The 27596-nt window shown below is 36.5% G+C and overlaps 1 protein-coding gene across 1 annotated transcript; it reads right to left on the bottom strand.

Moving 5' to 3' along the window:
- Positions 1-811: 811 nt before the first annotated feature.
- LOC118765219 (glycine-rich cell wall structural protein 1.0-like) lies at positions 812-17455 on the bottom strand. The gene is made up of 3 exons (XM_036506947.1): positions 17125-17455; positions 2743-2858; positions 812-865 (listed from the first exon to the last, which is right to left on the bottom strand). The coding sequence occupies exons 1-3, from the start codon at positions 17453-17455 to the stop codon at positions 812-814; spliced, it is 501 nt and encodes a 166-aa protein (XP_036362840.1).
- Between the last annotated feature and the right edge of the window lie 10141 nt (positions 17456-27596).

Raw genomic sequence — 27596 nt, 5'->3', positions numbered from 1 at the left:
ACTAAAATTAACTCCCTAATCCTCATGAGAAGTGGAAACTTTGAGAATACTTTTTGATGTGTGTCAATTACCTATGGTTGAAATTTCATCAACATCGAAAATTTATGAATTTTCATGGGGGTTCTGCCTCCTTCAAGCCATGTGAAATTCAAACGAAACATAACATAATGCATTATACCTGCCCTTATGCATTGAATCTAAGTTCCAAATATCATAAGGATCTATTCAGTAATTTTGGTCTATGAAATTGTATGAAATACACAGCATTACCCTTCTTCCTAGGCTTGGATTTTGTGTTCCAAATTTCATTAGGATCAGTGCAGCAGTTTTCGAATGTATAAGTAACACACGAACACATATAAAAACATTGACTTTTATATAATAGATATGAATATACACATATACATACATGTATATATGTGTGTGTGTGTGTATTATATATATATATACATATATATATATATTGCAGAAATCACAATCTCTATATATCTATATCTATCTACACACACACACACACACACACACACACAATAAAAAAAGATAAATTGATAGATACAACTGAGTGGGCAAACAAAAATATGAGACACTGCCTAGTGCTTTTTTTATGTTGATAAGCCTGGTACTTATTGTATCAGTTTCTTCTTATCAAACCAGTAAGTTATGGGGATGCAAATAAACGAACAGCAGTTGTGATGCAGTGATGAGGGCGTTTTTCTTCTAGTGCTGACTTGAATGACTGGTTGAGCCCACTAAACTTTAAGTCGGATGGGGATAAAGTAAACTGTTTTAAACAATATATGAGGGTAACTTCTCAGAGGACAAGAAAAATGGTTCTTTGACTGGAAACAATTTCTTTCTGAACAACCTGCATGAATGATTTGTTTGTAGGAATCAATTGTTAGTGTTATGCGTTAGCTCATTCTGTCCATCAAATCGATGTTGCTTGAATAGGTGTATGGTGTACCAACATCAGGTGTTGATGTGACTGTAGAGCAATGTAAGATGAAGTGTTTCACACCACCTGGTCCTTTGCTAAGGCGGAGGTAATAATAATAATGATAACAAGAGGACTCGGAGAATGCAAACCTCTGCCAAGGCAACACCAACGTCCTCTCAACGATTAGCTGGAGATGATTTTTAAAATGAGAATATCTGAAATAAACTTGACTGCTTTAACAAATGAGAATACTAAAAATGAACCCGACCTCTCTTAAAAATTAAGTAAAAAAAAACAGAAAAAATAATCCAGAATTCTTGTCTGGAAGTGGATCGATCCCAAAATCTATTATTATTATTATTATTATTATTATTATTATTATTATTATTAAATCTAATCAGTTTGTGCCATTCACAAGGTGAAACATACCTGAAAGTTTTATCCGAATCCATCCAGCAGTTCTTGAGATATCTTGTCCACAAACAAACAAACAAACACGATGAACGTAATGCCTCCACCTTCACTAAGGTGGAGGTAATAAAAGGCAAAAGATATATATATATATGTGTGTGTGTGTGTGTGTATATAATCAAATGGGGTGATTATAATCAACCCATTTGATTTATATGGATAATACCATACCAAATTCTGGTGCCTATAACTTAAATACCATATTCATCTGAATCTAAATTTTGCTGAACTTATATACTCTTTACTCTTTTTACTCTTTTACTTGTTTCAGTCATTTTGACTGCGGCCATGCTGGAGCACCACCTTTAGTCGAACAAATCGACCCCGGGACTTATTCTTTGTAAGCCCAGTACTTATTCTATCGGTCTCTTTTGCCGAACCGCTAAGTGACGGGGACGTAAACACACCAGCATCGGTTGTCAAGCAATGCTAGGGGGACAAACACAGACACACAAACACACACACACACATATATATATATATACATATATACGACAGGCTTCTTTCAGTTTCCGTCTACCAAATCCACTCACAAGGCATTGGTCGGCCCGGGGCTATAGCAGAAGACACCTGCCCAAGATGCCACGCAGTGGGACTGAACCCGGAACCATGTGGCTGGTTAGCAAGCTACTTACCACACAGCCACTCCTGCGCCTATATGTGTATATATATATATATATATAAACATATATTTAAAACATAGTAAATAGGGTAATAAAAATAAATTCTTATTACCAGTGACCTAGCACAAAAGACGAATTAGTCATTAGACTATACGTTATTCATATATAAATACATTAAAAGGCTTCCAAATAAAGAAGCGAGTGCTAGATACACAAAAAGGGGATAAATTCATGAAATGGAATGAAAATTAAAAACGTTTACCTCATTTGCTAAAAAGATGAAACTGCAGTACAGGATTAACTGAGATGGTAAACGTTTTTAATTATCATTCCATTTCATGAATTTATCCCCACCCCTTGTGTATCTAACACTTGCTTCTTTATTTGGAAGCCTTTTAATGTATTTATATATATAAACATATATATATATGTATCATCATCGTTTAACATCCGTTTTCCATGCTAGCATGGGTTGGACGGTTCGACTAGGGTCTGGGAAGCCAGGAGGCTGCGCCAGGCTCCAGTCTGATCTGTCAGTGTTTCTATGGCTGGATGCCCTTCCTAACGCCAACCACTCTGTGAGTGTAGTGGGTGCTTTTTATGTGCCACCGGCACAGGGGCCAGAGGAGGCTGGCAATGCCTTTGTCATTATAGTACTCTCCCCACTCGCTTGACAACCAGTTTTGGTTTGTTTATGACTTTGAAACTCACCTGTTTGGCTAAAAGAGATTGATAATAACTACTTGACACTAAAGAAATATGTTCTGGATTCAATTTGATACCTAAACCCTTCAAGATGGTGCCCCAGCGTGGCTGTAATCCAGTGACTGAATAAGAAGAAGAATAAAAAAATAAATGAATAAATTAGCAAAAATCAAACAAAAGATTTTGTTAACTCATCTGTAATATTTCATAGTTTGTTCCACTTTTTTTCTTCTACTTAATGCCATGGAATTACTTACAGCTTTCACAGTTGCCTAAAGTTCCTCAAAACACAGCATGAAGAAAAGCTCTTAGTTATGCCATTACTGAATATCTTGGAAATAGAGAAAAACCGCATCATTTTAAGAATACAAATTCTTAGTTTCCCCGTAATTTTTTAAGTAAATGGATGTTTTAAATATTTATATGTTGAATTATATACTCACAAATATAAGATGGAAGGATTGCTTTGATTTAAAGTTACACGTCTGCACTCAAAGCATAGAATGTTTCACTTATATATATAATAAATTAATAAAATATATGCATACATATATATATGTACGTACCTACATCTACATGTATATATACATGCATATATAAATATATATATGTGAGTACATGACACCACAAATAGACGTAGAACTCAACAAGAAACGAAAACGTATTGCATGACTGAGCGCCCTCGCGTCGTTTCGTTTCTTTTCTGTTCTCCAAGTAAGTTTTTATATATATATATATATATATACACACACACACATATATATATACATAAATATGTACACACACACACACATGTATATATATAGAATGTTTCCTTTATGCATACATACATACATACATATATATATATATATATATATATATATAGCAGAAGAAGAAGAAGAAGAAGAAGAAGAAGAAGAAGAAGAAGAAGAAGGAAGAAGAAGAAGAAGAAGAAGAAGAAGAAGAAGAAGAAGAAGAAGAAGAGAAGAAGAAGAAGAAGAAGAAGAAGAATGTGGGAATGCTATGATAGTAGTAGGATGTTAAATGGTCAAGTGACCTAAAAGTAAATATTTTGGGATTATAGCAGTGATTGGGACTGTTTTTAATGAATTCTTGGGTATCTCTTGAATGTATCATTTTTGATATTTGCGTGTGTGCTATTCTAAGGCCATGGTGAATATGTAGTTTGTTGACATATGCCCTATAACTCAACATCCATATATATATATATATATATATATATAATATATATATATATATATATATATATATATATATATATATATTGCATGGGCTCTTTTTCCATCAACCAAATTTGCTCAGAAGGGATTTGTCAGTTTGGGGCTACAGTAGAAGATACTTGTGTATGGTTCCACACAGTGGGACACAACCCAAAATTACAAGTAACCCACTTTTTAATTGCAGTCATGTGTTGAATATTAAAGAATGTTCACACCAATCAAAGATAATCAGATATGCTTTTTTTTAAACAATATGCTTTCTGATGAATTTGTAAAAAACATTTAATTGGTAAGATGATAAGAAAGTTCAAAGAGCACAGTCTATAAGGAAAATATTCTATGCTTTTGAGTGCAGACATGTAATTCAAAATCAAAGCGTTCTTTCCATCTTATATTTGTGAGAATATAATTCAATATATAAATGTTTAAAACATTCATTTAGTTAAAGAAAATTACGGGGAAACTAAGAATTTGTATCTTGAAAGTAATATGGCTTTTGTCTATTTCTGAGATGTTCAATAATGGCATAACTAAGAGATTTTTTTTCATACTGTATTTCAAAGAACTTTAGGCATCTGCAAAAAGTATAATTTCATGAACTTAAGAAAGGGCTTTTGGCCATAAAAAAAATCTGCCTCAAATAATTTCTTCTGGCCCATGCAAGCATTGAAGACTGGACATGAAAATGATAAAGAAATTCATTATCTCAAATTGAAACCTCAAAAACATAACCAAAATTGTGACTTTTTTATAGTGACATTTTTTCCTGTGACTTTATTACCAGCCACCATAAATTACTTGTAACTTTTTCCTAGCCACAATTGTGACTTTATTACAATGACATTTTTTCTTGTGATTTTATTACTGGTTACCCATCAACTTACTCCTCCTCAAAATTGCTGGCCTTGTACCAAAATTTGAAATCCATATATTTAGTATGAATCAGTTCCTCTGGGCCTGAACATAGGTGTGTGAAAACTGAAATTATTCCTGACCAGTTGTTTATCTCATTTGCTCTTAAAGTTACACTTAACCTAAAATATCTTCACAGCAAGACAAGTAATATTCATATACATTGAACAGATTAAGTTACATACTATGTGTTGCAAAATATAATTACATTTGGTAACTTTTTGTTAAATTAATACCCCATACTGTACGTAAAGGAATTTTTATGACGTAAATATGCTTCTGTGGAAGAGAGCTCATAAACTCAGTTGTCCTGGACATAACAAGATTCTCATTCCATTGTTGTCCTGCTGCTCTTCGCATGCTCTCTTAAAGTTCGGTTTTAACGTAAAATATATTCACAGCAAGACTAAGAATATTTATATACATTGAATTGATTAACTCGTATGTTGTGAGATGTAAAATAAATCACATTTGGTCACTTATTGTCAAAGGAATGCCACATACTACACATAAATGGATGTTTATAAAGTGAATAGTCTTCTGCTAGAGAGGTTGAAACTCAGTTACACAAGACATAACGAGATCCTAAAAAGAATGGAAATCAAAGTTATTCACTTGCTAATCCTGCGAGATTTAATTTCAAAATTCCTATACCAAGATTAAGTACTCTTTGTGTTGTTTTGCAGGTTGCAGTATTGCCTTCAAGGTTTTTTTGTGTCAATTATATCAACTCGACTCTTAAGTCTGGTATTTCCCGATTTCTATTTATGGAATGGGAAATTTTCTTTGATAGGAAGTCCATGTTTAGCGTATATGGATGTAAATCAACAATGTCTTTTTTATTTGATGCATTGACACACTCACACACACATACGCACGCACACACACACACACGCACACACGCACATTTCTATGTATATCTAGATATGTATGTGTGTGGGAAGGAGAGAGAGAGTGTGTGAGAGAGTGGGAGTATGTGAGTGTGAGAGTGTGAGAGGGTGTGTGTGTAAGACAGAGAGTTGTGTGAGTGAGAGAGAGAGAAAGTGGGAGTATATGTGTGTGTGTGTGAGAGAGAGAGAGGTGTATGTTAGAGAAAGACTGTCTGTGTGAGAGTGAATGTGTGTGTGTGTGTGTGTGTGTGTGAGAGAGAGAGAGTGAGAGAGAGAGAGAGAGAGAGAGAGAGAGAGAGAAAGAGAGAGAAAGGTTGTAATATTATAGGCTCTGCAAAATTCCCATCCACCAAATTTCACTCACAAAGCATTGGCCAAACTGAGGCTATGGAAGAAAGCACTTGCCTAAATTGTGGCACAAAATGATCAATAAAGGGTAATGGGAGTATACTTTATAAGCTGTGAGGTGTTTCTGTATGATGTTCTGAGTTTAAATCCTGCTGAAGTCAACTTTGAGTCTTTCTGGGCATGATGTAATTGGTGTGTGTAATATATGGGTACTTTTTCTATGATTTGATATATTTATATAAATTGAAACTTAGCGGTTCAGCAAAAGAGACAGCTAGAATAAGTACTAGGCTTACAAAAAAATAAGTCCTGGTGTTGATTTGCTTGACTAAAGGTGCGTCATGCGACTTCTTTGGGCATGTATTCTAGGTTATCAGACAAAGAGTGTTGCTGAAGGAGCAGCCTTCCAAGTCTTATGATGTTATCAGCCTCATGTATGTAAACTTGGTCAAGGGATGCACTCTGATGCTTGGTGGTTAAAAGATGTTGCCGAAGGGATGTGATGCAACATTCAAAGGCATTTTGGATTGATGTTGAGAGCCTCTGCTGCCTTGATTTTGTTTTAGGTTGAAGCGGTCTACGTCACTGCTTATGTGGAAATTATGCGTGCTTGTATGTATGTATGTATGTATGTATGTATGTATGTATGTATGTATGTATGTATGTATGTGTGTGTAGATGGATGGATGGATGGATGTGTGTGTATGTATATGTACATAAATGTATATATTATCATCATCATCATTTAGCATCTGTATTCCATGGGTATAGATAGATGAACAGTCCATGAGTTGGACTGTTCATCTATCTCTCTATCTATCTCTCTCTCTCTCTCTATATATATATATATAGATAGATAGATAGATAGATACATACATACATACATACATACATACATATATACATACATACATACATACATACATACATACATACATACATATACATACATACATACATACATATATACCCACACACACTGAGTAGCATACGGTGCATTGATAGTCATGAATAATTTTGGCACAACAACCATTCAATGAATTTATACGATGTGCATCTGTTTGGCAATGATATTTCACAACTCTACAATTGAAACCGATTCTGAACATTTCCAGTGATCCTTATCTGTTTTGATCAAGTATACTATGGAAGCTAAGGGTCTCGAAATTATCCCACCCATCCATTTCACATTATCTTGTTAATCTTTAATAATCACTGTTTGTCCAATGTATATTTTATTAGAACGGTCTGCATGTTTGTCCTTCAATTAATCATGGTTTTACAGCCATAACAAGGAATGTAATCATCTGATGTGTTCCTATCTTATGCTGAAGGAGGTGAAGACAAATTTCAGATTAACCCTTTAGCATTTAAACCAGCTAGATCCAGCCAGATCTGGCCAAATTATTCTGCTTCTTCTGTTTTCAAACTGTCCAGATCCAACATCTCGTAATAAAAATAGATAATCACATCATTGAAATCTTGAAACCGCAAGATAATTTATGATTAATTCAAGACAATATAAATACATAATCATTACATTTGACAGAGTAAGCCGAATGCTAAAAGGTTAAATTGTCTGGTTCTTCCTCCACCAATGATCAATTTCCATGGCAAGGTTTTTAAACTCCTTGTTTGAGGGTTTGAGCAAAGCATGTTGCTTCAGTGATCAAATTGTATCGCAAAGCAGCTGATATCAAATTCTGAATGCCTATTTATCTGCAAAGCTGCTTAAAGTTGTCTTGGGTGATTCTTTCAATAAAATGGTGCAAAGGTGCAAATATCTGTTTTCTTTTTTGACCATTCACTATATTTTTTATCAAGAGCATCAGCAACAGATTGACATCCTAGATATGATTTTAGTATCACATCAATATCAGATTGTATATACATTGGAGACAAAATTATATTTTGCAATATTTTAGGAATACATAATCTTTAAAAAATTCAACTACAAAATTAATAAGTCACTCTTTTTCCAATATTCTCTTGGATGTTCATCTTCAATATTTAAGTTTTCTGGCAACCCCTTGTTGACAAATTTCTTAATTCAAATAATATTGATACAAAATTTCATGGCTGAGCCAAGTTGTAAGGCAAATAAGCAACATTCCACCAAGACTTTACCCAATAATTTGATATATTTTAAATCCAAGTAGTTTATACTTTTCAAAACAGTAATCAGGCTCAACTGGAAGGCTCCATAGGCGTAGGAGTGGCTGTGTGGTAAGTAGCTTGCTTATCAACAACAGGGTTCTGGGTTCAGTCCCACTGCATGGCACCTTGGGCAAGTGTCTTCTACTATAGCCTTGGGCCGGCCAAAGCCTTGTGAGTGGATTTGGTAGACGGAAACTGAAAGAAGCCTGTCGTATATATGTATATATATATATTTCATTTCATTTCATTTCATTTGGGTTTGAGTCCATGCTCAGGCCAAGTCGAAGACTCCACCCTCAGAGTCTGGTGTGGTTGCCAGGTTGTATTCTCTGCTTAAATTTGACATGTGTAGGAGCGAGTTTGAGTCAGTTTGTGCTCGTTGTGTATATCCTGGGAGATGGGGTTCATCTCTAATGGTGCTTAAGTATCTATCCAGTTGCAATTTGAATGATTCCACACTGCATCCTGATAGATTTCTGACATGTACCGGAATGGAGTTGAACAGTTGTGCTCCTCGAACCAACAGACTTGATTCTCGCAGGGTTTTTGCTGCCTGGCCAGCCTTTTTGTTGATTGGTGGCAGCTGGCAGCGTCTTCCGTGGCGCAGTGAGTGGTAGGTTTTGATACCAAAGTTTGGCACCGTATGTGTGTGTGTATACATTTGTGTGTCTGTGTTTGTCCCCCCAACATCGCTTGACAACTGACGCTGGTGTGTTTACGTCCCCGTAACTTAGCAGTTCGGCAAAAGAGTCCGATAGAATAAGTACTAGGCTTACAAAGAATAAGTCCTGGGGTTGATCTGCTCGACTAAAGGCGGTGCTCCAGCATGGCCACAGTCAAATGACTGAAACAAGTAAAGGAGTAAAGTTAATTTGAAACTTTATATCAAATTGTGTAATTTGTATGATGCCCATAACATAACCCAACACCACTCTTGTTGATATTTAAGCACCGATGTAGTTTTATGCAGAGAGAATATGTGTATTTGTGCCTTGTAATTGGTGATTAACTAAAAATGTCATCCATACAAGGACTGATTGAATTTTTATAACAGATAATCCCTTTTTATCTGTTTGTGAATATTGTTATTGAAGTGCATTCAGTGTTTTTGATGCATGGACTAATAGACATTGATCTTCATTTTCACATTGTTACAGAACTTCCCCAACACCAACTAAAGACACATTTACTGCAAAAATTGATGGTAAATTTTCATTGTAATGTGTTTGTTCTGTAGCCTCAATCACTTATCATCTCAACTCATTAAAACTCCATTGACAGTCATGTGATCATTTTGAATGGTGTTGTCTTTCTCTTTCTTTCTTTTTTTTTGCTTTTCTTTTTTGTTTTTTTCGTTTTGTTGAATTATACAAAGGTGTTGAAAGATTTGAAATTTTTTTTCATGAATGTGCAATATTATTGGAATTTTGAAACAAATGCCTCATTCAAATCTTTTTTTTTAATTTTTGAATTACTAATGTTGTAATAGCTTCATCATTCTTCCCATTAATAGCATCACCATTCTTCCCAGATAATCTTTTCCTCAGATGCACTCATGGTATAGTTGAGATATTTAACTTCTTTGTAAAAAAAATTCACATTATTCTTTATGACATTTTAAACCATAATCTTGTAACTGTTTAAACATTAATCCCAAGTTATTCAAATGTCCTTCATTGGTCCTTCCAGTCACAATGGTATCTTCTATATATGCCACACATTAAAATATGGCAGGCAATACAAAAAATTCCAAATGGCATTCATATTTGTAAAGTCCAAAAAGCATATTAATCACAAGTAATATTTTTGATTCTTTGATTTCTAAATATGAGTGTTTTAAATCAATTATGCTGAGGTATTATTCACACTTTAATTTATGTAATAATATATCATAATTGGAAAGCAGTGAGTTGGAAGAATCATTAGCGTACCAGAAAAAGACTCAGCAATATTTCTTCCAGCTTTATGTTCTGAGTTCAAATGTCACCAGGGTCATTTTTGCCTTTCATCCTCTCGATATCAATAAAATAAGTACAGGTTGTTGTCGACTTATGACCACAATTAATTCTGACTGGTCATAAGTCAGTTTGATTGTAAGTCAGCCTTAGCTCCTACACGCATTTTTTTCTCTCCTTGTTTTTTTCTGTGTATCTTTCTGTCGAAGAGCATAGGCTCGAAACGTAAAAGACTTTTTCTATTCCTGAGCACTATACTAATACATTTGTTTGTTTGTACTCCACCTGCCTTCGTCTTTTGTTTATTTTCGTAAACTTTCCCTTTATAGCCCTACATAGCTTTGTTTTATATTTTTACATTCTTAAGGTACATTCTCAGGTAAAAGTCACACACAGCATTCTGTATTATACTATTATACTGGCATTAGTAAAAAATGTCAGAGTTTCAAGTGGTCTTATAAACAAATACGAAGTTGCCTCAATGTCTCCGCAACAGGTTCCAACACAGTGGAGACCGATAACCAAACATAGGTAAAGCATTTGTTCACTGACATCATCTGTAGATGGGTTCATTTCTAAGAAATTAAACCCATTAGATTTCACCTGGATTATTTATTATTGCTGCTGGGAGCCAGCACATCAGCCCTCATAAGGTTGATCGGTCGTAAGTCAGATAGGTCGTAAGTTGATGATGACCTGTACCAGTTAAACACTGGGGTCAATGTAATCCCTTAAAATTACTGGCCTTCTGTTAAAATTTGAAACCAATTTATCATATCTGGGTATTGGAGTATTCATTTTTGACTTTTTTTGTTTCATTTATTGGACTATGGTCAAGCTGGGGCACCATTTTAAAGGATTTAGTCGAATAAATCAACCTTGCTGATATTTTTTTTTTTAATCTGGGACTTATTCTGTTGGTCTCATATGCTGAATTACCAAGTTATAGGGATGTAAACAAACCAACGCAAGTTGTTAAATGGTGGTGGAACAAAACACAAAGGCACACACACACTTATATGTATGTATACGTATATATATTCATTTCCTGTTTTCCTTTTTTACTTGTTTCAGTCATTTGACTGTGGCCATGCTGGAGCACTACTTTGAAGGATTTTTCTTTGTCGAAGAAATCAACCCCAGGACTTATACTTTGTGAGCCTTGAACTTATTCTATCAGTTCTTTTGCTGAACTGCTAAGTTACAAGGATGTAAACACACCAACATCAATTGTCAAGCGAAGATGGGGTGACAAACACAAACACAAAGACATACATACATAAATACACACACACACACACACACATACATACACACACATCTATGATGGGCTTCTTTCAGTTTCCCTCTACTAAATCCACTCACAAGGTTTTTAGTGGTTAGCCTGAGGCTATAGTAGAAGCCCAAGGTACCACACAGTGGGACTGAACCCAGAACCATGTGGCAGGGAGGCAAGCTTCTTATCAGATGCCTGCAACCATATATATATATTTTTTTTTTTTTTTCCTCCACTTAACCTCCACTGAATTTACAACCGCTTCATCCAACTTATTCCTTATCTCTACCAAATTCTTCTCATAACACATTGGTTTGCCTGGGGCTAAACACTTGCTCAATGTGTCACAATGTGGAGCTGAGCCCGGAGCTGTGTGTTTGTGATGCAAACATCACAAATCTGACCCCTATCATTCAGTTTCCAAACAGCAATGACTGATGCAAACTATCCTTGTGATTACAATTGTTCAGTTTTAATGCATCATTCAGTTCACATTCTAATTCTTCTTTCACCAGTTCAGCTTTGAAAACGATTTAACCTTCTCATAAACTGGTTTTATATCTTTTTATCTTTTAACTTTTACTTGTTTCAGTCGTTAGACTGTGGCCATGCTGGGGCATAACCTTGAAGAATTTTTGTCAAACAAATTGGTTCCAGTGCTTATTTTTTTAAGCTTGGTACTTATTCTATCAGCCTCGTTTGCCAAACCATGATGTTACGGGAACATAAACACAATAACCCTTTCATTACCATATTTATTTTGAGATGCTCTATGTTTCTTTTAATTAATTTTAAATATAAGAAAGAATTTAGTAAAATAACTTAGTTATCATTAAGCTAGTGTTAGGAACATAAATTGTGACTAAGTTTTGGCAGAAGATTTTAATTTAGAACATTTGAAAACCAGACATTTGTCCTACAGAGCCAGAGGTGGTTTTAGGTGGGTTGGTATCGAAAGGGTTATATATTTTGACCCTTTTGTTACCATATTTCTGTTGAGATGCTCTGTTCTTCTTTCAATTAATTTTAAATATAACAAATACTTTAGTAAAATAACTTAGTTATCATTAAGCTAGTGTTAGGAACATAAATTGTGACTAAGGTTTGGTGGAAGATTTTAATTCAGAACATTTGAAAACAAGACATTTGCACAACAGAACCAGAGGCAGATTGGTATCAAAAGGGTTAAGAATTGTTTCTCTATTATATATTTCAACCATTTTGTTACCATATTTCTGTTGAGATGCTCTGTGTTCCTTTTAATTAATTTTAAATATAACAAAGAATTTAGTAAAACAACTTAGTTATCATTAAGCTAGTGTTAATAACTTAAATTGTGACTAAGGTTTGGTGGAAGATTTTCAGAGCTTTTGAAAACGAGGCATTTGTACAACAGAGCCAGTGATGGTTGGTTTTAGGCAGGTTAACACTGGTTATCAAGTGGTGAAGAGGAAAATACACACACACACACACACACACACACACACACACACACACACACACACACACACACACACACACACACACACACACACACTCACTCACTCACACACACACATGTATTTGGCTTCTTTCAGTTTCCATCTACCAAATCCACTCACAAGGCTTTGGTTGGTCTGAGACTATAGTAGAAGGCACTTGCCCAAGGCATTACTCAATGAGACTGAACCCACAGCCATGTCACTTGGGGAGCAAACTTCTCACCACACAGCCACGCCTGTGCCTAGGCATATCCAAATTATGTCTTCTATTTTGTGCCATGTCCTAATCCAGGAGAGAGGCTTTGGACTTCTGAGTACATAAGTCCTCAGTCTTATTTTTAATAATATTCAGATTGGTTGAATTAACATTATTAACAATGCCAGTAACATTATTAAGCCTAGATCACAACAACAATAACAGCAACATATTAAATAGATTTATTCCAAATAAACCAGTTCATTCCAAATAAAATCACACCCATCTCAGAATCAATTATAGTATCTTCTAAATTTTCTGGTTCTTTAGTAGCAATTTTAATATTTAATAGGTTTTTTATTTTAACTGGATTGTTTGAATTAATATAAGTATTTAGTTTTTTTTATATGGATTTTAATGGTGGGGGACTTGATAATTTTGTATATATTTAAATTAATCAAGGCTCTCATGGCACAAGTATCTAATTTGAATTTGATCAATTTATTATTGATTTGAGCTGACAAGTAACATTTATTCTCAGTTTCTTGGTATAAATTTTTAATAGGTATGAATTAACTACGATTTCATTTTTTATTTGAGTCGTATACACTACCAAGCAGAATTACTTCTCACAGTCGGCCTAATTCTAAAAGAGATTTGATGTTCTTTAGCTCATTTGATGCTTTAGTTTTTTAAGTTGGGGCCCATGCATACACTCGCTAAATAACGAGTATTTTTATGTCATCCTCTTCATCATCATTACCTCCACCAAGGAAGGAGGTTATGTTTTCATCGGCATTGGTTTATCCATCTTTCCATCTGTGTGCAAAATAACTCAAAAAGTTGTGAACGGTATTTGATGAAACTTGCAGGAGAAGTTGGTAATGACAGACAGAAGGAACAGATGATGAAATTTTGGTAGTGATCCGGAAATTTTCATGGATTCTTGATGGATTTTTCATTTGTTATATTTACTTTACATGAAGTATTACAATGTTATGTTTTTTAATTATCTCCCTTGAAAGCACGTTCATCGTTTCCACGTAACCTATGGTGGCGTTGCTGTTTCCAAAGTTTATTTTTGTTTCTCTATTAGTAATTTTACTCACGGATCTATCTTTAAATGATCTTGGCAGAGGTCTGCACTCTCTGAGTGCTTTTCTAGTTTTATGTCTATTTTCCTTGTTGGCATAAGTTTGACAGGACCTGGCAAGCTGGCTCCTATGGTCTGTTCTAGCATGGTTTCTACAGCTAGGTGAAGGCACATGGCTTAGTGGTTAGAGTATTCAGCTCACAATCATAAGGTCATGAGTTCAATTCCTAGCGACACTTTGTGTCCTTGAGCAAAGCACTTTATTTCACATTGCTCCTGTCCACTCACCTAGCAAAAATAAGTTGTACCTGCATTTCAAAGGGGCCAGCCTTGTCACACTCTGTGTCATGCTGAACGTCCCCAAGAACTACGTTAAAAGGTACACGTGTCTGTGGAGTGCTCGGCCACATGCATGTTAATTTCACAAGCAGGCTGTTCCATTGATTGGACCAACTAGAACCTTCATCGTCATAAGCAATGGAGTGCCAGTTCTACAGCTGGATGCCTTTCCAAATGCCAACCACTTCACACAGTGTACTGGGTACTTTTTATGTGGTACCATCACCAGCACTTTATACATGACAGCAGCATGGATGCTTTTGTACGTGACACCAGTACAACTGCTATACAAGTATGGCATTAATAAAAACATTAACATTATTTACATTATTTACATTTGACGGATATTTGTCCTCACCTTGTTTGTTGTTAACAATGTTTCGGTTGATATACCCTCCAGCCTTCATCCGGTGTCTTGGGGAAATTTCGAACCTGGGCTCTCATTTCTAAGGTATCTTTCGATGTTATTATTATTATTATTGTTCAGATCACTGCTTGGAATTGAACTCAGAATCTTGGGGTTATTAACTCACGCTCTTAACCACTATGCCAAATGCCCATGGTTAAGAGCGTGGGCTATTAACCCCAAGATTCTGAATTCGATTCCAAGCAGTGACCTGAAAAGCAGCAACAACAACAACAACAACAACAACAACAACAACAATAATAATAATAATAATAATTATTATTATTATGCCCTGATGCAGTACTAGACAGTGGCTCTCATGGCTTCTGATCTTAACTGATTGGAAGTGTTATCATGTACATTGTTTTGTCTTGGTATAAAAGATAGGCTACAGCAAATATTCTGCTCAATACCACAGATCTGCTCGTCAGTTTTTGACCATAACCAGTTGACCATGTCCCTTAGTGGCTGACAATGTGTGCATCTCCGATCCTGAGCAGAAGTAGTGGGGGAGCATCATAGCCATGCGTGGAGAGGGATTCTTTGGGGTTTGAATAATTCACCTCTGGAAACATGGGTGTTTCATTCAACACCCTTAAACAACCCTTATTCAGGGACCTTTTGAGCAGGTTGGGCTACTCGACCAGAAGAAAATTCTAACTGGGCCTCCACCTGCAAGGTCATACGCAGTTTTTCTTGATATGAGATTACCATGTCGTGCACATATGGTTGTGATGCATGTGCCTGGTGTACCCTTATCAGATGGGTAGTCATTATGGGTATACTGGGCTTCATATATTTTACCCCAGTGTCATTTTGATGGCATGCACTGCTCTCTCACTCAATAATAATAATGATATCAAAAAATACCTTAGGAATGAGAACCCAGGTTCGAATTTTCCCCAAGACACCTGATGAAGGCTGGAGGGTATATCAGCTGAAATGTTTTGTTAATAACAAAGAAGATGAGGACAAATATCCATTGAATGTAAATAATGTAAATAATATACATAATTCCTCATCTCTTAAATATAGAACTGAAAAACATTAACTATTTGTATCTAAAATTTTTTTAAAAATTAAAACTTATATATTCCTAAAATTATAGAATATAATAATAATAAAATATCTAACTTGTTTCCATGCAACAATGAATAATTCACAAGATATTCGATGCTTCCTCAGTTGGATGACAATGGTCAAACATTCACCAGTGCAATGGCTTCTTCTTGTACTATAGAAATTATGTGAGAATTTGAAAATTTTTAGTCTAACAGGTGCATAATATCTTTCTAAAACTATTACTGCTAGCTTTAGAGCAACCAATTATATAATTCTGGAGGAATTGGTCATAAAACTGAATGGAATGTAAGAAATTTTCAAAATTCTAACAGGTACGGCTTTAGTGAAAATGTTGATTTTTGAATACCAAATAACAAAAGAAATTATTTATTCTAAATGTAGGATCTATTTTTAAAATATTTGAATCGGTTTCAGTGCAAAAAGTTGAATAATTCTCAGAATATTTTGCTTTTTCTGAGTTGGTGAACATTGCTAAAATTTCACATTTCACAGTAAAAATTATGGAATTGTACATTTTCAAGTTGTTATTTTTTCTCTTCAACTAATTGCAATCAGTTTCGGAGTAACTGAAGCAATAATTTGGAAGAAATTGGTCATAAAGTTGAGTGGAATGTGTCAAAATTTAAAATTCTTAACAAGGATTAAATTAGGAAATATGTTGACTTATATTAAAATTGGAAGTGAGCAACTCAATGAGTAAGCTATTCAACTGATCGAGCAACCAAATGTCATAGATGTGCTTGACCAGGGCTGTCCTAGCTGGAACTAAAAACACAACAGTAACAACATCAACATTCACTACTCTTTCTATCACCATGACTGCTGCCATCATCATCACCATCATCATCACTAGCAATATCTATATTTAACCCAGGGAAACTGATTGCCCACTCTACCACCAAATCCACCACCACCACCACCACTACTGCTGCTGCCGGTGCGCCTCCACCGCTGTGCCTCCACTGCTGCTGCCGCCTCCACCACTGCTGCCGCCCTCACCGCCGCTGCCGCCTCCACCGCTGCTGCCACCTCCACCACCGCTTCCGCCACTTTTGCCACTGTGGCCTCCACTGCTGCTACCACCTCCACTGCTGCTACCGCCTCCACCACCACTGCCGCCTCCACCACTGCTTCCGCCACCTTTGCCACTGCCGCTACCGCCTCCACTGCCGCTACCGCCTCCACTGCCGCTACCGCCTCCACTGCCGCTATCACCTTCACCGTTGCTACCGCCTCCACTGTCACTGCTGCCTCCACTACCACTGCCGCCTCCACCGCCACTTCCGACACTGCTATCACTGTCGCCATTGCCGCTACCACCACCACCACCACCACAACCATTCACAACAATCACCTTCATCACCGCACACCACATCACAGCCTAGCTATATCATTATGTAGTCACTGGATCTGCCAGAGATAGTAGTTAAACCTGCCTCACGTCCCCCACCACCACCCCCACCCCATCCCACCCTGCTTCTGTCTCAGAAACAGAAGGTTGCATTGCACAATGCAGTTGACTCTCACTCATAGTAAAAGCAAAACAAAAAAAAAGCTCCAAAAACTCCCCCCACCCCCTACCAAAAAAATACAAAGCAGAAACACCCGGAAAAGGCCCACATAGTTACGGATGGAATGTCTTTGATCAAAGGTCTATTCAATCAGGGTTGCCATGGAAAGGGGCTAAATTAGAACAATAACAACAACACCGCTGATACTACTACTACCATCACATTTACCTCAACTGATTTCCTTATCCTAAACAGCACCACCACTACCACTACCATAAATATTACTTCCACTATTACCATGACCATCACCATCAACACCACCACTCCTTTGCTATCACTGATGCCACCATCAGTAACAAATGCTGCTAACACTACCACCACCACCACCACCACCACCTCTGCTACCACTGCCACTACTACCCCACTACTACTACCACCACTGCCATCACGACTAATACAACCACCACCTCCACCGCCACCACTACTACCACCACAACAACCATCACCACCATCATCAGTGCCTCTACCACCACCACCATCACCATCACCATCATCCTCACTACCACTGCCATCACCACCGCCACTACCACCACCACCACCACTACTAACAACAACCACCATCATCACCATCACCGCCGCCACCACTACCACCACCAACACCGCCGCCGCCACCACCACCCCCCCCCGCCACTACCACCACCCCTACCGCCCCCACCACCCAACCGCCACCACCGCTGCTACCATCCTTCATCAACACCACTCGTACTGTGCTTTTGCTGTTGTTATTGTTGTTGTTGGTCTTCTTGATGTTGTTTTATTTTATAGCTACTTTGGTGGACGTGTACATTTAAAATTTTTTTCTTTTATTTTTATTGTTATTGCTATTACCGTTGTCAGTCTTCGTAGCAGCAGTTATTCTTGTTATATTTATTGCCTTTGTTGTTGTTGGTGTTGTTGTTAGCAAAGCTTTTATGATTGTTGTTGTTGATGTTGTTTCCGTTGATTTCGTTTCTGTTGTTTGTTTTTTGCTTATGTTTTTTGTTGTTGTCAATATTGTTGTAACACAGACTTACATTGTTGTGAGAACGTTGTCATAGAAGTTGTTGATGTAACTGTAGCAGCAGCAGCAGCAGCAGCAGCAGCAGCAGTAGTAGTAGTAGTAGTAGTAGTAGTAGCAGTAGTTGTGGTATTGGTGGTAGTAATGGTGGTGGTGGTGGTGGTGGTAATAGTCTTGGTGATGGTGGTGATGATGATGGTGATGGTGATGGTAGTGGTGGTGGTGGTGGTGGTAATGATGGTGATGGTGGTGGTGGTAGTGATAGTGGTGGTGGTAGTGATGGTGGTGGTGCTGATGATGATGGCAATGGTGGTGGTGGTGCTGATGATGGTGATGGTGATAGTGGTGGTAGTGATGGTGGTAGTGGCAGTGGTGGTAATAATGGTGTTGGGTTTGTAAGTGCTATTGTTGTAGTAATTGTTGTTCTGGCTATTGTTGTTGGCGTTGTAATTGTCAACATTGTAGATATTTACCATTTCTTTGTTGCTGTTGTTGTTGTTCTAGTTATTGTTGTTGTTTTTTACTATTAAGCTACTGTATGACTGAGAGTGGACTATCAAATGGACTGAGGGGTGTGGAGCATTAAGTGTGACACTCTAATGGAATGTAGTGGAGAAGTGGCGCTGAGGGAGAGCAGAAATGGCTGGAATAAAATGGAATAAACAGAATGCCTTAAGAGGAAATGGCAAAAATGAAATTAGGTAAGCTAAGGTCTGGTGATCTTTGGTTGTGAAGATTCTCTTAGGAATTAGCCAACCATAAAAAAACGCCCTCACACATATACATACTAATGGAATAGTGTATGTGTGCATGTATATACATATATATATATATGTATACACACACACACATATATATGCACATAAAGACTGAGAGATGAAGAGAGGGAAAAGGAGAGATTTTACAAGATTATACATACAGACATACATTCATATATATATATATATATATATATACATATACACACACAGTCACACACACATACATATACATATATGTGTATATATATATATATATATATATATATATATATATATATAATATATATATATATATATATATATATATATATCAATTTTCCAATTTATCAATATATGTTTGTATATATGTGTGTATGTGTAAATTCACACATACATATACATGTATATATATGTTGAGTGTATGAGTATGTGTAATATAGATATAGTATTTTCATCATCATCATAATTACTATCAGAAGTTGAATCTTCATGAATTGCTCATGAAACTCTGAGTTTCACAATGCCAATTATTCAAATGATTAGAGAAAAGAAGTAGCATGACAATACATAAGCAAAAATATTTGTAATGCATCAAGATTTGATTGATTAACAAAAACAAAACCCATTATAGAATGCATTATACATTCACCCATTCAATTATTATATGTACCCTGTCACATGCTAAAACATATTATTTTCATCTTGAGTATCATATATGTAAAACACACAAAACTAAGAGAGGTAACTCTTGTGAATAAGTTTTAGTGCTGTTGAAAAATTGGATGTGCTTTTAATATGTGACCATCTTTCAATATATCATGAATCCAGAATTTGAGAAGTAAGTTATCTTAACCATTTGATAGATGGAAATTCTTGGTGGAAGTATTTGTAAGAATTTACCAATTCTAAACTTTTGTTCAAAATTGCAAAAAGCTGTAATAGGATATTATACCTCCCTGCAAGACAAAAACCACAATTTACGGTACTTTTTACGTGTCACCAGCACGGATGCCAGTCAAGGCAGTGTTGGCATCTGCCACATTCAGAGGCTGCTTTTTACGTGCCACCGGCACGGGTATCACAACTATAATTTCTATTTGATTTTTATTTTGATGATGTACTTGACTCAAATAGGTCTCCTCAAGCACAGCAGGTCGCCCTATGATCCAAGGTTACCACAGTAGGCCGTCCTGTGAGCCATGGAGCATGCTTCTTTATCTGGTGCAATTTCATTTGGTTATAACTTTGGGAAATGCGAAATTGGACAGTTGAATTGTTTTGTGTTAATGTTTCACTAATTGGAGGAAACATTGTTATTTTCGGCCATTAGCCAAGAATCCATGTGGCCACTAAGTTTGTATTTTCGAGGGTAGGAGTCAAATGAAATTGTACTTACCAAAGCATACTTCTGGATCCAAAGGGAGTAAAGTGTTTATACTGAGTGTGCATGTGTGTGTGTGTGTGTGTGTGCACGTACTAATGTACATATTGTGTGTGTATGTGTGTGTGTGTGTGCGCTAATGTACATATTGTGTGTGTATGTGTGTGTGTGTGTGTGCATGTGTGCTAATGTACATATTGTGTGTGTGTGTGTGCTAATGTACATATTGTATGTGTGTGTGTGTGTGCATGTGCACTAATGTACAGATTGCATGTGCTAATCTATACATACCTAGGTGGTTATACTGGGGTAATCAACTTATCTCTTTCCGTGAAATTGCTGATCTTGTGCCAAAATTTGGAACCAATATGTACAAATCTGTTAAAATAATAGGTGCAGGTGTGGCCGTGTAGTAAGAAGCTTGCTTCTCAACTATATGATTCTGGGTTCAGTCCCACTGCATGGCACCTTGGGCAAGTGTCTTCTACTATAATCTCAGACCAACCAAAACCTTGTGAGTGGATTTGGTAGGAGGAAACAGAAACACCATATAAGCATATATCTATATAATACTAGAAGTCTGCGATTGCTTGCTTGCTTGTTTGCATGCTTGCTTGCCTGTTATTTAATACAGCTAAGCCAGCACATAATGGGAGAATACTCTGAAAGTAAAGTACCACTGAAATGGAAATACAAACGGAATAAGACAAGTTTCGTGCAAACTGGCCCACAGATTCCCAAGATACACAGTTTTTTGTGGTTTGTTTCCACAAATTTAAGCATTGCTCTTTAATGTGAATACCTGGATAGTTTTGTTAGCATGTTTGCTTGCATGCATGCTTGTCTGTAATTTAAAACAGCCAACCAATGCACAATGGGAAAATACTCTGAAAGTAAGGTGCCCCTAAAATGGGAATGTAAACGGAATGAAACAATTTTTGTGTAAATTGGACCATGGGTTCCCGAGATATGTGGATTTTTTCAGGTACCTTCATGATTGCCTGTTTGTGTGTTTGCTTGCATGCATGCTTGACTGTAATTTAATTCAGCCAAACTACTAGTGCATAATGGGAAAGTGGCTGTGTGGTAAGTAGCTTGCTTACCAACCTCATGGTTCTGGGTTCAGTCCCACTGCATGGCACCCTGGGCAAGTGTTTTCTACTATAGCCTCAGGCCGACCAAAGCCTTGTGAGTGGATTTAGTAGATGGAAACTGAAAGAAGCCTGTCGTATATATGTATGTATATATATATGTGTGTGTGCATGTGTTTGTGTATCTGTGTTTGTCCCTCCAACATCGCTTGACAGTCAATGCTGGTGTGTTTACAGTGCCATAACTTAGGGGTTCGGCAAAAGAGACTGATAGAATAAGTACTAGGCTTAGAAAGAATAAGTCCTGGGGTCGATTTGCTCGACTAAAGGCGGTGCTGCAGCATGGCCACAGTCAAATGGCTGAAACAAGTAAAAGAGTAAAAGAGAGTAAGGTGAATACAAAATGTGAATACAAACTGAATATAACAAGTTTCGCATAAATTGGACCAAGAGTTCGGAAGATACGTAGTTCTTTCAGGTGCCTTGAATGATTGGTGACCCAATGGGTCATGGCTAGACTAATATATGTATATACTTGTGTGTGTGTATGTATGTATGTGTGTGTGAGTGTATGTGTGTGTATGTGTGTGTGAGTGTGTGTGTGTGAGTGTGTGTGCGTGCATATGTGTGTGCGTGCATATGTGTGTGTGCGTGTGTATGCGTTTATGTGTGCATATGTATGTATGTGAATGTGTGTATGTGTGTATATGTATGTATGTGTATGTATGTGTGTGTGTGAGTGTGTCTGTGTGTGTCTTTGTGTCTGTGTTTGTCCCCCATCACCACTTGACAACCAGCATTGGTGTATTTACATCCCTGTAACTTAGCAGTTCAGCAAAAGAGGCCAATAGAACAAGTACTAGACTTAAGAAATAAGTCCTCGGGCCCATTTGTTCAACTAAAGGCAGTGCTCCAGCATGGCCGAGTCAAATGACTGAAACAAGTAAAAGATTAAAAGAATGAATACAAAATATATATGCAACATGCACATGATATTTTAATGAAGCTAAGTATATAAGCATGCATGTACACATGTATATATGCATGTATCCATGTTTGTATGTAAACATGTATTCATGCATATCTGTATATATTCTTTTATTCTTTTATTTGTTTCAGTCATTTGACTGTGGCCATGCTGGAGCACTACCTTTAATCAAACAAATCAACCCCCAGGACTTATTCTTTGTACACCCAGAACTTACTCTATTGGTCTTTTTTGCCGAACTGTTGAGTTACAGGGATGTGAACACATCAACATAGGTTGTCAAACAATGGTGGGGGGACCAACACAGACACACACACACACACACACATATATACAACAGGCTTCTTTCAGTTTCCGTCTACCAAAACCACTCACAAGGCTATAGTAGAAGACATATGCGCAAGGTGCCATGCACTGGGACTGAACCCAGAATCATGTGGCTTGTAAGTAAGCTACTTACCACACAGCCACTCCTGCACCTATGTATGTATAACAAGTAGAAATTGCAAACAAGAAAAAGGAAAAAAAAACATCCCGGTAAAATATATGTGTGACTTCAGATGCTCTTACATTAGCGATAGACAAGTAGCTTTTGAAAGTTACAAACATTAACAGATTCATAAGCACATTTCTATATAAGTGCAGGCATGTATATATGTACATGTATACAAACATACACACATATATATGCACATTATATATGTATGCATATATATATATATATATATATATATATATATGCATACACAGATACACACATATACACATGCACATATATGCACACATATATCTCTCTCTATATAAACGGCAGTTTGTCTGTGCGTGTTTCTGTGTGTCTGTTTGCTTGTACCCTCACCCTGACCACGGCTTTCAACCGATTCTGATGAAACTTGACACACACATAGCCCAATGTCATAATTCAAAACTAACGCAGCGAAAATTTTGAAAAGTTCCCCCAGTTCTGAAAAAAATCGATAAATTCGACATGGGGTCGAGAATCACAAACACAAACCACAAACTGTCTAGGGGACGCAACTCCACCTTTTTTAACTTTAAAAAAAAATTTACCATCATTTTTTTCCATTTTTTTGCTATATTTTAGCTATAACTCTCTAAAAATGCTTTATAGTTATTTCCCTTACAAACCTGAGCAACGCTGGGCGATACTGCTAGTATATATATATATATGTGTGTGTGTGTGTGTGTGTATGTATTTGAACAATCGTGTTATTATCTGCACAAATACATTTAGCCAATGTTTGTGCAACTGCAAAAAAAAAAAAAAAGAAAAAAGACAAGATGGAGAAAAGTATTTCTAGCTGAAGCAAAGAAAGAAAAGGCTGTAAAATATATTGAAATTTGTTCAAGTGATTAGTCATATGATACACGGATACACAAGGAAGCAAATTACAGAAGTATATTAATATATATCTGTATATATATACATGTTGGTCATATATGTGTATATGTGTGTTAGTATGTATACCTGCCCATCCATCTACTCTTCCTATTCCTCTCTCTATCCATTCATCCTTATATATATAAATATATATATATATATATATATATCATTTAATATATGCAGGATATAAATGTGAGTGACTGTAGGTTTCATGCCTCTAAATATACAATAGTCAGACAAACTTATATTGCATAAAGGCAAACTTTTCCAGTATAAGACAAACTTATATTGAATGTTTTAGGCAATCATTCAGACACAAATTAGTCTGATTGATTGGCTGATAATAAATACAAGGCAAGCTATACAAATTTGTCAGGTCATTGTCTGGCCAATTTCAAAGGCATGAAACTAATAGTAGCTTGCATTCAAATCCTGTTTATATTAAATGTTATAAATTTTTCACTATATATACAAATATATACATACACACACATATACGTATATGTGTGTGTGTATATATATATTTATCCCTTTAGTGTTCAGATTATTCAATCAAACATAATGCCTATTGATTCCCATTGATTTGAATTAATCATGCATTATCTCATATCTTCAAGATCTTGATGGTGTAATTACCTAATGTAGAATAACATTGTAGGGTAGGTGTGAGAGCCTGGATCTGGTCAGTTTGAACATAAAACAGATTAAATATTTTGGCCGGATATGGCCGGTTTAAATACTAAAGGGTTAAATAAGTATGTATTAATTTGCACATCCTACTTAACTTGGACGTGTTGTTAAGAATACCATAGATAGCAGCAATCATCTTGAGAAACTTCATATAGACGTCAAATATTAATAAAGCACAGATTACATTGACAGACAAAATTTCACCAACACTGGTAGATGGAACTGTTGTATCATGTGATCTCAGCGTAAGTTGTACATCATCAGCAACAGATACTCAAGCACTGAATGCAAGATCAAAATCAGTCAAATCTGTATATAAATATCATCGTCATCGTCATCATCAACAATTTAATGTCCATTTCCAAGCTAGCATGAGTTTGATGGCTTGACAGGAACTGGCAAGGCCAGAGACAGCACCACCCTCCATTTGTCTGTTTTGGAATGGTTTCTATAGCTGGATGCCCTTCTTAATGCCAGCCACTTTACAGTGTGTGCTGGGTGCTTTTTACACAGCCTCTTCACCAGTGTGTTTTGCATAGCACCAGCATCAGTAATTTTTATGTAGCACCAACATCAATATTTTGGGGGAGACAAACACAGACGCAGAAACATATACACACACACATGCATATATATATATGTGTAGATAAATTTGATTTAGTATTTCTAAATTGAATTTTTCCCTGTAAGTTAGGAATAATATTCCCTCAAATAATTATTATATATATACATATATACGACAGGCTTCTTTCAGTTTCCATCTACCAAATCCACTCACAAGGCTTTGGTTAGCCTGAGGCTCTAGTAGAAGACACTTGCCCAAGGTGCCATGCAGTGGGACTGAACCCAGAACCATGAGGTTGGTAAGCAAGCTACTTACCACACAGCCAATCCTACGATTTCTTCATACAATATAAAAATATAATAGGGTTTTATTTCATATAAAGTGAATGGCTATGCAGGTCCAATAGTCACAGGGCCTATAGGCAAAACAATGGTTGAGAACTGCCAATGTAGATCCATGATAAAAAAGATTTCTGGTTAGGACCATCATGTCTTTTTGTATATCAATGACTATGTTTTCCTGTTCTTTTATTCTTTTGCTTGTATCAGTCATCTGATTGTGGCCAAGCTGAAGCAACATCAAAGAAATCGCCCCCAGAACTTAATTCTTAAGCCTAGTACAAATTCTATCAGTCTCTTTTGTCGAACTGCTAAGTTATATAAACACATCAACACCAGTTGTCAAGCAGTAACAGGTGGGGGTGGGGCAAACTCAGACAGAAAGACACACACACAGAGATATATACAAATGGCGGTGCCCCAGCATGGCCACAGCTCATGAGCTGAAACTGGAATCAATCAATCAATCATACATATCAATCTATCTATCTATCTATTTATCTATCTATTTATTTATCTATCCATCTATCGATCTATCTATCTATCTATGTATCTATGTATGTTTGTATGTATGTATGCATGTATGTATGTATGTATGTATGTATGTATGTATGTATCTATCTATCTATCTATCTATCTATCTATCTATCTATCTATCTATCTATATATATATAATAGAGGGTTTTTTCTTTTTCTGTCTCCCAAATCCACTTACAAGGTTTTAGTTGGCCCAAGGCTGCAGTAGAAGACACTTGCCCAAGGTGCCATGCAGTGGGACCAAACCTAGAACAATGTGGTTGGGGAGCAAGCTTCTTACCACACAGCTATGCCAATGCCTAGGCTTTTTGCTTTTTAATATTCTAGAGTATGTGATTTAAAGAAAACTTGGCTGCTATTTCTAGTAGATGCAACAACCACACAGAAGCTTCCTCGTTCATTCATGATTCCTTTAGTTGTTGTTTAGTCTCAGTTTATCCATGATTGAACAAATTTGTAATCAAAGGCATTCCAGCTGTGACCAGGACATCCTTTTCCCATTCACAGTGCACATTGCACCAAGAACTACACCATCTAATGTGTCATTCTTTTAAAGACAGTAAAGCATGTGCAGGCAACCCCACACATACACACATGCACACGTATTCACATTCACACTTGCCTCCCCCTGCATACACACACACACAAATGGATGCATATGCACACATAGACACGCAGACTACGCTCATAGATATATGAGACCAGATATAAAGAGAGGTAGGAGGAGAAGGAGAGAGATAGACCAAGAGATAGACAGATGTACGTAGATGCGTACAGAGGGAGAATAAGTAAAAGAGATTAGATAGAAAGAGAGATAGATAGACAAAATGACACAGACCAATAGATAGATCGATAGATAGATAGATAGATAGATAGATAGATAGATAGATAGATAGATAGATAGATAGATAGACAGAGAGACCAGCAGACAGACACAGACAGACAGATAGATAAATATATTGATAGATAGATGCATAGAAAGAGAAAGAAAGAAAGAAAGAAAGAAAGAAAGAAAGAAAGAAAGAAAGAAAGAAAGAAAGAAAGAAAGAAAGAAAGAGAGAAGAAACAGAATGGGTGGAAATTGATAATCAAAAGTGGGGAGAAAATACATTTGACACAAGACAGTGACTGAAAATTATCCAGGGTGAAGGATGCTACATGTTGTTTCTACCATGGAATGTCTTATTGAGCAAAAGGAAAA

This window comes from Octopus sinensis, linkage group LG10, assembly GCF_006345805.1.
Source record: "Octopus sinensis linkage group LG10, ASM634580v1, whole genome shotgun sequence".
In the NCBI taxonomy this organism is placed as follows: domain Eukaryota; kingdom Metazoa; phylum Mollusca; class Cephalopoda; order Octopoda; family Octopodidae; genus Octopus; species Octopus sinensis.
This window is presented reverse-complemented; position numbering and strand designations above follow the sequence as displayed.